The sequence below is a fragment of the Pogona vitticeps genome, chromosome 6 (genome assembly GCF_051106095.1).
Source record: "Pogona vitticeps strain Pit_001003342236 chromosome 6, PviZW2.1, whole genome shotgun sequence".
Classification (NCBI taxonomy): domain Eukaryota; kingdom Metazoa; phylum Chordata; class Lepidosauria; order Squamata; family Agamidae; genus Pogona; species Pogona vitticeps.
Window position 1 is genome coordinate 23,931,716 of NC_135788.1, and position 13,667 is coordinate 23,945,382.

At 36.7% G+C, this 13,667-nt stretch overlaps 1 protein-coding gene across 5 annotated transcripts in view; it reads left to right on the forward strand.

The window, feature by feature from the left end:
• CDK14 (cyclin dependent kinase 14) overlaps positions 1-13,667 on the forward strand; it is a 302,744-nt gene that overhangs the window by 141,026 nt on the left and 148,051 nt on the right. For all 5 annotated transcript variants that reach the window (XM_073003160.2, XM_073003159.2, XM_073003158.2 and 2 more), the window contains one exon: positions 9,672-9,734. In XM_073003160.2, the coding sequence (XP_072859261.1) occupies positions 9,672-9,734 (63 nt within the window). The remainder of the gene's footprint in view (positions 1-9,671; positions 9,735-13,667) is intronic.

The window sequence follows — 13,667 nt, forward strand, 5'->3', positions numbered from 1 at the left end:
TGGGTTGCAAATTGTCCATGCTTCTGTTCCTGACTTCCAGTTTCATGGCAAATAATAGTTTCCAATTGGATACAAAAATACACGGGGCGGGGGGTGAGAATTATTATAAAAACAATTATGAAGGTTTATTTGTAATCTAACCTTGTAAATACACTCATAAAAGTTACTAGCCTGCAAATTCACTGTTAAGAAGATAGCAGTCTATGCTTTCATATTGGCTGTGTAGGAAAAAAGAAAGTCATTTCTTGCCCTGACAGTTTGCTCAGTTTACATGCAGAACAGAATGACTTGCCCCTATAAGTCCAGCTGTCTCACTTTCACCTTACAAAATGGTATTGGCAATCATAATCAAATTCTCTTTCCCATTGATAGGCAACGGAAGTAATATGTTGACTAGTTTGACTTTATTAGCGAACTATGATTTCCCACAAAATCAAATGGCAGGAAAGAGAAGAAAAGACTCTGCTGACCTGAAGCTTACTATTGTAGCCATAATTATAGTATTTATACCGGTTCATTTCTGTGTTTTGTTATTGCACAGAAATGAGCCAGAAGTGTGAGCTTTTCAAGCAACCGAAAATGGTCCAGAGTTTCATTTTAGCTTCACTAAACTTTAATTGATCTAACAAACTTTGCTCCAGTATGTGCCCCTGTGGTGGTTTGATACAAGGTGGCCTCTAAATGCTAATGAGGTCACTAGTTTGCATAAGTATATAAAATATTGTCAATAAGTGATGCCAAAGCATTACACATTTCTGTATATGGGAGATGAAAAGTGAACATTTGCAATCACGTTCTCCATTACGGTTTTAATATTTATGCACAAGAATTGAATTAGAGCATTGTAATTGAAAACAATAATAGCTGCTTCAGCTGCCTTATGAAAGAAGAATGCATGGGGGATGCAGAACTTAACATCTAAGTTTAATTAAAAACCAATCACTTTCCATTTATCTTTTTCAGCTTTAGACTGGTGTTCAAGTGTGTGTGTGTGTATGTGAAGTGTATGGCTCTGTGGTCTTAAAATGCCTCCCATGTCATTTGAAGATGCATGTTACTACTACAGTTAGGAATGGGCAATCCCTCCCTCCCTCCTGCAACCCACTGTGTCCCCGGACACTCTTTCCCCATGGTCTGGAAAACCCACTGGTGCAGGTTTAGGGCAGTGAAGAGGGCTGCAGTGAGAGAAGTAAAAACATACAACTCTGGCTCTGCTAGAACTGACTGTCAAAGTATGGATGTTGGTCCCTGAGAATGCCAGCACAGAGGTATCAATATGCTGTGTTTGTGCTCCCCAGGTAAGGCGATCTGTGTGTCAGGTGTGAGCATTTCAGTAAGAGATACGGTTCATGGAAGCAGCAAAATTAGATTACAGTGGTGGAGAAAGAGCAGCAGTCATGATTATAGAAGCTGAATATCTAACCTGGGTCCAAATGTCAAATCTACTTAAGTGTTGCAAGTTGTAGTATAGGTTGAAGTGTCTGATGCTGTCTGAGCAAATAGGTGTGTCTGTCTAGTTCTCTATTTGTTTACACCAGCCATTCTCAATAGGAGCCATGTCACCCTCTGGGAGGCCTTTGCTCATTTGAATTCTGAGAATTGTAGTCTAAGAACATCTAGGGACCTATTGTTGAGAACACTGCTTTAGTAAATATAAAGTGTTTAGTAAATATAAAGTGTTGGGAGTACTGGAAGCTTCTTTATACCAGACAAATTATTCTTCAGTTGTATTTGCACTTACTTCAGCAGTATCCACTGACACATTCTTCTGCTCCTATCTGAAGATGCTGGGATCTTGTATATACAAATCAAATGGTCTTCCACGAATCTATGACAGCTGCTTATTTCTGTGCCTTGAGCATAATAAATGTAAGCCCTGTTTGGTTGTTTATCAACCAGGTGAGCAAAACATGCAAAGAAAATGAAGTAATTCTGCTCCTCCATAATCACTTGCTTTATATGAAAGTCACCTGTAATGAAGAAGGGAGATTCACAAGTCCAAATGAGGTTAATTTGTCCATCCAAGGTTCTGGCTCTTTGTGAGCCAGAACCTTGATTTCTTGGTATTCTGGCATGCAGGAGGAACCTTCACCTGTCTTCACACCACTCACATTGTGTGAACAAAGAGACAGTGAAAGGGGAGGGACTATGTAACTCTCTTTCCTTATACATTTGCTCCACCCAAATGAATGAGCTGGGTGTATTGACATTTTAAATGTGATAGGTAAGTCATTAATGTATTGAATGTTGTCATACTCAGGATGATCAGTGAAACATAGCTGAATTTACAAGATACATTATTATAGTGTACTTGTTTTGTAATCAGCTTAGGGAATTGCAGTAGTATGAATCAATACTATGTACAAGTAGCCACTATTGTACCAGATGTGGCATAGTTTTATCATTCATGACTAGGAATTGAATGGCAGTCTTGCAGGTTTGGGGCACTGGAAGGGCCACAGTGAGAGAAGGAAGAGTTGTGACACTTTGCATATCATCCCGTGGGCATTTGGTCAGCAGAAAGCCATATGTGTTTTTACAGGCTGAATCACTTGATTTAATGTCCTAATGCGGCTGAAACTGACAGACAGTATAACAAGATGGTATTGATCCATACCAAATTCTGCTGTTCTTCTGTGAGTGCGAGTGATTTTATGTGATATCTCAGCTGTATATAGTTTAAAAATGTGAGCATAAGTATCACAATATAAACAGATGGCTCAATTTTCATTCATTTATCAGTGTCATTATTTGATGGATGAGGCTGCCATTCTCTTACTGTCCGTGTAGAGACAAAGATTCAGATAAGAGAATGATCTTGTCTTGAACCTGATTCTGGTTTTTGGCTACTTGTGGAGAGATAGAAGATATCCTTCTGCTCCTGAAACATGAGAGTCATAGACAGGAATCTATCATCATTACACTGAACTGGAGTGGGGGTGGAAGCCTTCCTTTCCATGACTAACTAATCTTTTCTATTTTAAAATGCATGTTAGAGGACCCAGAGAAGCATTTTTACAGTTCCTCTGAAAAGTTTCTCAGTTACTGTTGACCAAACATCAGGAAGTAGTTATTTTTATTTTCCACATGTAGGGATAGCAAACATTATAAGAATCTTTCCCACTTTTGAGAAGATCATGTGCTTAGAAAGAACTGTTTGTTACTTGAGCTGGCAAAATTATCATGTTCAGAGGGCTAGCCAGAAGTGGTGAAAGCAAAAGGACCTGTCGAAAGGAAAAGATAATGAAGTATTAAAACTTATATTCAGTTCTCTAAGCCCTGTTGTACTTTCAACAGGACTGCAAATATACAAACTGCACACATGACACTAAGATAGTTCAAGTTTTGTATAGTGTTTAAATGGGATGATATAGGAACCCAACCATGCACCTCCATGGTGGAAATTTGGGACCTAAATGTAAGAAATAATTTATCATTCCATGTATCTTGTTTCTGATTGCCAGGTGTCAACCCTGCATTGCCTGGAATATACACTTAATTTAAAAGTGTGCTCTTCTACTTACAGTCATGCATTAACTACTATATAAATGGATCAATGATACTAATACATCAATTAAGATAGATTACAGCCTTTATGGTGTATGTTAATGGAGAGCTCTGAAAAGCAATAATCATCTGGTCAGAATTTCAGTTACAGGGAAATAGAAGTAGATAAAACAGAATAATATGAAAAATAAACTGCCAAATAGCAAACAAATATTACTTACTATAATTGTTGAGGCTGAAAGTGAACTTTCTTTAAAATGATTATTTTATTATCTACAATTGTCCAAAGTATGCAAGAAATAACAAAACCTTTCCACAAATTTTTAGATTATTAAAACACTGCAAACATTTGCCTAATTCTAGTTGTTATTCCCAACTAAATTAGAGAAATCCCATAAATTCAAAGCAAAGCAAAAGTAAACTGTGCTGCTTAAATACCACCCCATGGTGCTTAGTGAGCAGTTTACAGTTTAGTTATGCAGGATACACATTGAGCTGGGTATTCAGTTTACTGATATTGGAAGGATGGAAGGCCCACCGAGAGGGGCTACCGGAGCCCGTTGAGATCAAACTCAGGTTGTGAGCGGAGGCTTGACTGCAGTACTGCAGTTTAACCACTGCACCATGAGGCTTAGTAGTTCTGCTCTAGTTGTGGCTAACTATTCTAGAGCATATTTTGAAATCACAATAAGCTAAAACTACTAAGAATTCTAATTATGAATGAGTAAGCATGCTGATGAATGCCACCCAATTGCTCTTAATTTGGCTCCTCCTGCCAGTGGAAGTGACTAAACCATCCATAACACTTTTAATGTGTATAAAAAAGCTCAGGGAGGCAGCACAAATCGCAGTGTGCACTACTAATGACCCTGATAAGCACTGCTTGCCATGAATTCCTCATGTGAAGCATTTATTTTAAAGAACTATTTGAAGAATGCAAACCAATAGAATGCATTGTATTGGAAGCCAATACTGGAAGAAAAAAAAGGTAGAAATACAAAATGTAATAGGGCTGCCAGAATGTAGCACAGTAAATGTAAAAGTGGACTCGATGTTTTATCACAACTACAAAAGCAGATAGTAAATTTTGATTTACATGTTTTAGTAAACCTTTTCAACCAAATCAACAGAACAGGGAAGCATTCCCCACATTTCGCTGATATTGGCCTTTACCACGTTATCCAGAAAGAAAAATGCCAAAGAGACTATAGACAATAAAGGAGCAATTTGTTCAAGGTTTTCTTTAAAACAGAACATTGCAGAATTTACTACATATAAAGAAGGCTCAGGGGACATGCTGTTCAGTGGAGCATTTGGAAACAGGAAAGAACTCTTTTGCTTCTATTTGCTTTGAGAGAGATGCCATGCCCTGCATTTTACATGTGGGTTTATCGTAGGGTGCTAAGAATCTCTTGGACCAAAAAGATGAACTATAAAGACATACTAAGAGAATAATGACATGAAATGCACATATCAGAAAGCTTTTTAAATTTGGTTTTATAATGAGAATTTTTAAAATGTAGGCCAGAATCCTGTAATTGCATAAATCATGGTGGCAAATTGGTGCTAATAAGTTGCCATTTGTATTCCTGGCTGCATGCCAACCATGTGACATGGCACATGATCAGGAATGCAAGCTGTAGTTAGCTGTAATTTGCTGCTGCAACTGATGCAATTACACTTTATGCCAGCATAAATTGCCAGCAGAATTCTGACCATATATTGTTAACAGCTGGTTGTTCAAAGTAGAGGAATTGGAAAAAAGAAAGGGGGGGGGGAAGAGAAGACCTTATTTGGTTAAAAAAAATATTGGACACCGGTTTGAATACAACATAACATCAATGTTTAGAACTGCCACACCCAAAGTCAGAATGACTTTTGGGCATTTTTACCTGCAACGGCTGTGTAAATGCTTCTCTGGAACAAGCAGGTCTGACAACCATACAGTCACTGTACTGTATATAGAATGCATTTCAGAAGTTCAGCATGTGCAAAATATCACAGCCACATTGGTCTTTACTGATCATATTATTCTAGTTGAGTTCTACCTGCACTGATTTTTATTTTATTTCTGAGTGCAGAAATCATAGCATATTTTCTGTTGTGCCTTCCAGATTATGGAACTATCTTTGTAGAACTTGCTTTTGGCTCCTTCTCCTTTAAGTGTCATGTGTGATATTGGAAATTCTTTTATTTTACTACACTTGCAATGTGGTTTGATGCTTTCATCTCCTTATGTTTAAGTTTGTTTTAAGTAGCCTTCATTATGTGTTAATATTTTTAACAATGGCTTGCTTTTTATCATTTCAGTAATTTTGTAAGCCACTTAGAATTTTTAAAGACGGCCGGTGTAGGGATTTTTAAATAAATACAATGATACAAGTCTTTAAGTAGAATCCAAATATTTGGCCTTGTCAGGAAAGTCCAAATTTTGACAGTCATTTTAATTTTATAGGAAAATTAAATGGTTGATTGAGAATTCATCATATACGCTGGGGGGAAAATTGAGCATGTTTCATTTTGATTTGACATAATGCAATGGGGTTCTTTGATTTTGTTTGACCATTAATTTTAGCTTACTGCTTTACATGCTAATTTGTTTCAAAAATGGGGGCCCATCCAAATCATTATGAAAATGCCATCTAGCTCATTACAATGTATTACTTTCTACTTCAAATAGTTTTCCTATGGAGTCTGTTTATGTGTAATTGTTGCAAAAAAAAATCTTTCTTCAACTACAGCTTTATTATTGCACTTTGCATTGTTTTGTCTGCTTAAAAATTTCTTAGTGACAATGGGGAAACTATTCTAGTCAGTAGAACCTCCAGAGCATAACTAATGTGTGCAATCTCTTTAGCAGAAAAGAATGGCTTGCAACAGTCTTGCTGCCTCAGTGAAACAATACAATCTGTCTGCTGAATGATGTCATTGCCAGAAGCCAAATAGTACAGTTTTTGTTTTAATGGAAGAACTATTTCACACTGCTGGTTTGACATGATGGGAATGCAGTTGGAAATGCTTCCTGTTCATTCACAGGCCCCAGGCTGTCCATGCATTTCAGTTTTAGAAATGACAGCTGAAACCAATTAGGTAGAACCATGGGACAGCTAAGTCACATGTAGATTTATCATAGCCAAGGAAGAGAGCAGGAGTAGAGTATATTTCATTGAAAATATTAGTCACTAATTAATAGTGGGTAAGGAGGAGATAGCTGTAAGCTCATTTTCTGAGATTTGTCCCTGAAGTTCAGAGTGATTATAATCAATATATATGTTTGTGTGCGTGCACATGGAGAGCTATATGTATGTGGCTCTTTATAGAACAAAGGCTGGACATCAGTTCTGGCAGGTGGAAGTGTGATGGTCTGGTCTCATAATCTGAAGATGTTGGGACAGAATAGAGCAAAAATAAGCTACATTAAGTCCATGTAATGATCATTTCAGGGTTTCCGCATGGGTTTTACCATGCCAAAGTTGAGAACTATCCTTTAGATTACACTAAAAATCCACATGCAACATATGCAGAGAGAACAATGAAGTACCCCATGAGTTTTTTCAGAGGCCCCAAATCCTGCTACTGATACTTACCCCTCAATCCGAAGTGCTACTGTGTATTGCAGAATAGCATGCTCCCTACCACTCTTTTCCCCGGGAAAGGTTTCAGACTGGGCTCCTTGACTGTAGTTCACTAGAGGCATTCTAGGCAGTTCTACCAAGCAGGGACAGTAACCTAGCAATGGTCATTTTGGGGCTCACTAGCAAGATCATAAAAAATAATAGGCCTTTAGCTAAAATGGCTAAAGAGGTAAGCACTAGAGAATGAGAAGACCATTTCAAGACATTGTGCATACAGTATTGTAATCCCGCACTGCTATATCTGAACAGAGTAAGACATACATATTATTATAGCTAAAATGTTTCAGCCAGTAGGTCAGTGAGATGGAGTACCTGGCAGTGATCAACAGTTTGATTCCCCACCCAACCTGTGTGGCCTGTGGCAGTTTGCACAGTCCCAGACCAGCCCACACAAAACGGAGTAGTAACCCACTTCTGAGTACTGTGGTCCTCAAAAAGCCAGGAAAAGGGACACTATAGTTTGGAATCAACATGACAGTACATTATGATTATTAATGATTTGCCTGAAGACACCGTACAAATGTTAGAATTTGTCGGCAAATAATACAAGGCAAGACAAAGGTAATGGAGGAAGAGCAGTCATTTCTGTTCAATAGATGTGAGTGAGACCTTATCTGCAGCTAGGTAGTTCATACCTTATTCCCTATGATAGGAAAATGTAGCCTTTCCCTCTGTTTCCTGCTCTGTCGGAGCAGGCTCGCTTTGCTGCAGTACCTTTAGAAAACTTTCAGTTACATAACTTTGTACAACATTTTAGTTTTTCACTTGCAATGTTGTTTTCACAGTGGAAATAGATGACAAAATTCTAAGTGGAAAAAAGATTGTCAATAAGGTAGTGACTTGTAGTACATAGAGTGCTTTTGGGCTGATGAGGTCTAACAGCAAATATTGCTGCTGCAGTATAAGCTACTTGCAGAGTTAGAATTAACTTTAAATGTACGGATGGCATATGATTTTGGGGGTGTACATCTTGCTATATTCTGTCCCATGAGTCAGTGAGAATTATTCATATGGTACTGGAAAGAGACAATTCACCTGTACACAGTGTAACTAATATTTAAAACAAAAAACAAATACTGTTTCTGCCCTAATATGGCGTTATATTTTAGTGCTGTTCTGTGTTTATTTGAACATATATGTGAGTGTTTGGTAAGACTGACACCAGTTTTGAGTAAATAACTAGAGTGGGCTAGATAAAAATATTACTAGATTAGAAAAACTAGAAAACATTTAAGTCTACTTTTTTTCTCAAGTGTTTTTTAAGTGCTGTAACACAACTATTGCAAAATGTTATTTTAGTGAAAAATGTTTCAGAGGCAATGAAGATAAATTTATTTTATTTTAAGCAAATGAGGATAATCTAAGCAATCTCATGAAAATAATGTTTTACACATAGAAATTGGGAAAATGAAGATGATGATGAGGCAATTTTTACCTATAGAGATTGCCACGTTCTAACATTTTTTAGTACAAATGAATTTTCAGCAGATGGAGAAAAGGGAATACATGACAACTTAACGTAGTGAGAAGATCATGCAGTTCGTTGGTATGAAATTAGTGTGTTGTCTTTGATTTTAGAAGAAAATATTATTTTACACCATTAAATATCTCAGGAATTATTTGTATCCTTAAATGCCAAACAGTTTTGTGGACTAACTCAGTGGTTCTTAACCTTTGTTACTCGGATGTTTTTGAACTGCAACTCCCAGAAACCTCAGCCAGCACAGTTGGTGGTGAAGGCTTCTGGGAGTTGCAGTCCAAAACTCCTGAGTAACCCAAGGTTAAGAACCACTGGACTAACTCCTGCTTCAGTTCTGTGATCTCTCATAGTTCTACACTGAGCAGCTTTGAAATTTTAAACTGCATCTTTGATGTCATCCAAACATTTCTTTCTCATTTAGTCACAGTCTGTGAATAGTGTGTGGGCTTTTTAATTTTTCCTTGATGTTGATGGTAATGATTTTTGGTTAATGTATAAAAGTGGTTGATTTTTTTTAATAAACAGTATTTTTAGATAAGTAAATGAAATGTAAATGAAAGAAGGGACGTGGTGGCGCTGTGGGCTAAACCGCAGAAGCCTGTGCTGCAGGGTCAGAAGACCAGCAGTCGTAAGATCGAATCCACGCGACGGAGTGAGCTCCCGTCGCTTTGTCCCAGCTTCCGCCAACCTAGTGGTTCGAAACCATGCAAATGCAAGTAGATAAATAGGGACCACCTCGGTGGGAAGGTAACAGCGTTCCGTGTCTAAGTCGCACTGGCCATGTGACCACGGAAGATTGTCTATGGCTTGGAAACGGGGATGAGCACCGCCTCCTAGAGTCGAACACGACTGGACAAAAATTGTCAAGGGGAACCTTTACCTAAATGAAATGTAGTCTGATGTCAATAGAAAATGCAGGAAGTATTTGTTTTCCTCATTTTTCATTAGCTTTATACAGAGGTAAGAGGGACATTCAAGTAAAAGAAAAAAATTACAGTCATATGGCAACAGTAGTAATGCATTCCCCCACCTTTCTTCTCTTTTTCAAGCATACTGATTTATGTCAGTACATGGACAAACATCCTGGAGGACTTCATCCAGAGAATGTGAAGGTAGGGTACTGCTTCCTGAATAATCATTGTGGCATCAAACTTGTCTTAGAGTAAGAAATGATATATCCAAAAGTAGTATGCAAGCTGGCCTTTTAACAACTGAGAATTCAGGAATAAAAAGTTATTTTGCTTAATTATTGTTTTTATTCCTTCTTGTAAGCTAAATCTTAATAAGATGGCTAAAGTTAGATTTTTATTCTTTGGATACAGGCAAAGGACTTTATATAGTTACTTGGTAGGGAATGAGTGTAATTGTTTTAGCACAAAATGTTACTATTCTGATAGTAAGCCTCATTTGAGTAGTATTTAGTATTACACTGCCGAGATCTGGGATTCTGCTCCAGTTGGTTAAATATCTGTGCACACTTAAATAATTTCTATGGGAACATCTTGTAGTATTGTTCAGGCATTCCCTCCCCAAATGGATGTAAGTGAATGGAGGAGAGAATGGGATGGTGCAGTGTTACATTGCCAGCGCTCAGCTCCACCTCCTTCATGCACTGATGACATAACTTCAACTATGAGAATTCTTCCCTGTCCAGGTTTTTGTGTGTAGAACCTTGATGGTGCTGGTTTGTAAATAATACAGGATGCCATTTAAACAGGCTCCCTGGAAAAGTTAAATTCTTTTATTATTTTCTTCAAAGAGCAGACCTTTTAATCAGGTTTAGAAATTTCCCTGAAGTTTTCAGATAGTTTGTCTGCTCTTTTCTCTCTCTGTTTGTGTTCTTTTCAACACATATGAGCCTAAACAAGAAAACACATTGATCGTTGGTGTGCAGAAGTGGTGTCCACCTTGGTGTCCTTCAAAAATACAAATCTGGCAGTATAAATACAGTGCATTTCTTGGTACAGATTCTAAAGTAGTTTTAGGCAGTTTGCATAAGGCAGCTGAACTATTGTTCTCATGTTTTTAGTGTATTCCAACAGAATATGTTACCTTCTAATTTGGCCATCTTCTGTCTTTTGGTGATCACATCTCTTTTTGTACAAAAGTAAACAATTTGTTTTCATTTGGCCATTTTTATGTAGTGCAGCTCTGGATGCATGTAAACAAAGACCTCCTTTCCTAGTAGCTTTGTTTCTCAGGGACACCTCTGCTCTAATTAGGAATCCATTCTCATTTTCCATCTGAAAGTAATGAATTCCCCTGGGGCTTACTCACAGAAAAAATAATTGCAGATGAAATTTCCTTCTGACATGCTTTCATCACATTTCTGTGAAAGCCATGTGTTCTGATAAATGAACTTATTCCGAATTGCAATCGCTTGTTTTCTTTTTGAATTCTAATCTAGTATTCTGAATAACAGGCATTTTTAAAAATATATATTGTAGCTTTCCCCTGCATAGCACAAAAGTATGTTCATTTTCTTGGTAGTTATTTTATTATACCATTATAATATCTCTAGCTTTGTTTGAGTAACACTTCTGCTTCAAAGGCAAAACTCCTTACTTTTTGGACAAAGAAACTAGTAGTGGCATTCCAGCCAGCAGAGAATCCATGCATCAAACTTTCACTGTAAACCTGTCTCCTATGAAAAGTTCAAGTTACATATTTTAACAATGTGAAATGTGAACCTAAATGTTGGCTAGTTTGTGCAAATCAATGAGTAAAATTTAGCCTCCACTCTTGGCCCTCAGTGTTCCTTAGATTAGAAGAGAACTAGATGGACTCAGTGATTGTTTTAAAACTTTACACCTCTCCCCAAAGAGGGTGTTCGGTGGAATACGTCCAAAAGGACTTGCATCAGTCTTTTCTGCTGGTGAAAGAATACTGAGTAGGAGTTCATTTGACTTGGGGAAAAATGGAAAGGTTGATTTATAAAGCTGCAGTAGTACTATACATACAGAATCACTGTCTGAAAAATTGTCCATTGAAATAAAAACAGGTTGGATCCTAAAATGAAACAGGAGAAAGGACCATCCACCAACTTTTCCTTACCTATGCTGCACCAAACACCTTTAGTGTATACTACCATATAAGTAAGGTGAAAGCAATGACTCGCTCTAGGAGTGTTTGCTCTGTTGAGTGAACTGGGCTATGATATTTTTGTTTCTTCAAAGACAAAAGAAAATGTCATGGTTTTACTAAAGTTTAAGAACAAATTTTCTTTAAAAGCTTTTAGTGTAGATTGGTACTTGCTATCAAAATTCTTTTGTTCCACATGGTTCTCTGTCATGAAGATTATCCCTTAACTAATGGTTATATTGCCTAAGTAATATCTGTTCTTGAGAAATAGGTAATTTCAGCTGTTAATGACCAATCTGAAAATTAACAACAAGAGGAAAAGCCTTGGGGTATTTGTCATCTTATAAATATTTATATTTTAGAGGCATAAGTAATTATGCTTGAAATTACCAAGAAGCAATGAGGTATTAGAAAGAGCTCTGAACATGGGAGTAATTCGTTAACATTTATTATGCATATTTTACTTATGTTAATAAAAAAGCCTTTTAATATTACAAGTATGTCTGAGAAAATGACTTAAAACAAAATCTTTACAAGCAACAGATTTTCAATAAATCTTAAAACTGAAATTAATGGAGTAGTGACAGGGTTTAGTATAACTTACTTGCTTATCTTCTTTTATTGTAAATAACCAAAAGTGTAAATGAAGGGAAAGACACCTCTTTCCTGAAATTCCTGTAATTAATATTTCTATGTTATTTTGCCAAGATAAATGACAATTGGCAGCAAGACTGCTGTTCCCCCCTTTTTTAAAAGATCATAGTAAAAATAAATTGTCTTGGATAAAATGGAATTTGGAAAATATTATATATCTAATAAATATCAAATAAAGAATGTCTAATCTAATCATATCATATCTAATAATTAACATTAACTCATGTCTTACTGGATGTAATATATTATAAGATCCATTCTGGCATTGTTAGACATTTAACATTTCCCTTCTGGAAATGCTGCAGTGATAAATTTGTAATTCTTTTGAGATACAGATGGTACTGTATCTGAAGAAGCTCTGATAGGAATAATTCTGAAATGTCCAGCATAGTCACACAAGTCAATAGTACTGTATGGCTGGATTTTCCCTTAATTACAGTGGATATGCTAAACAGGATTATTTGCTATTTAATGTCTTGATAAGTTGCAGTTTTCTATTACTCTTCAGAGGACAAGCAGGTGCAAAGAAGGGAAGGATAATGTTATGCTAAATTAAGGCTGTCTCTTTCAGATGGCATTGAGAATCGATTTTTTAATAAGCCTTTCTTGTGATCAGACATCAAATACATCATCAAGATTTTGCCCTGCTTATTTTATCTCTTACAGTTAGACCACAATGAATTAAACTATACATGGACATGTTTATGTTACATTTAAATTTTAAAAACTGCCTTATTAATAAATATTGCTTGCCTGATGAACTTTGGGTTCAGAACCTGGTGGTATATACAGAGTATTCTCCTCACCTTTGTCTGCCAAGGTGTCATTTATATATGCACGGGCTTTCAAAAGAACAAAGATGGAGAACAGTGCATATGTACATGGAATTTTTTTGAAACTTCAATCAGTTTGAAAGAGACATTGATCATGAAAAGGTATAGAAGGAGCCTTGTAACCTCATTGATTACAGAGAAGAGTTTCTTAGTAAATGGTAGCTGCAAAGATTAACATAATGCTAACAGAGGAAACTGTGTTACCTATTCAGCTAATTTAGCATACTTACTTTGTTGATCTTTTCTCAGTGTTGTGAAAGAAGCAACAGAGATTAAAAACAATATGAAAGATAAAACAACAATGATTACTGTATGTCTTTTTGGAAACTTGGAAGCCTTTTGTGGAAGATGAGAATTGGTAAAAAGGAAAACTTTTCCCCCTTGAAAGTGATACGATCTCTGCACCCAAACCTATAAAAATACAGTCCTGATAAGAGTTCAAAAGCTGGGTACAACATTAAACCTCATGCTGACTCA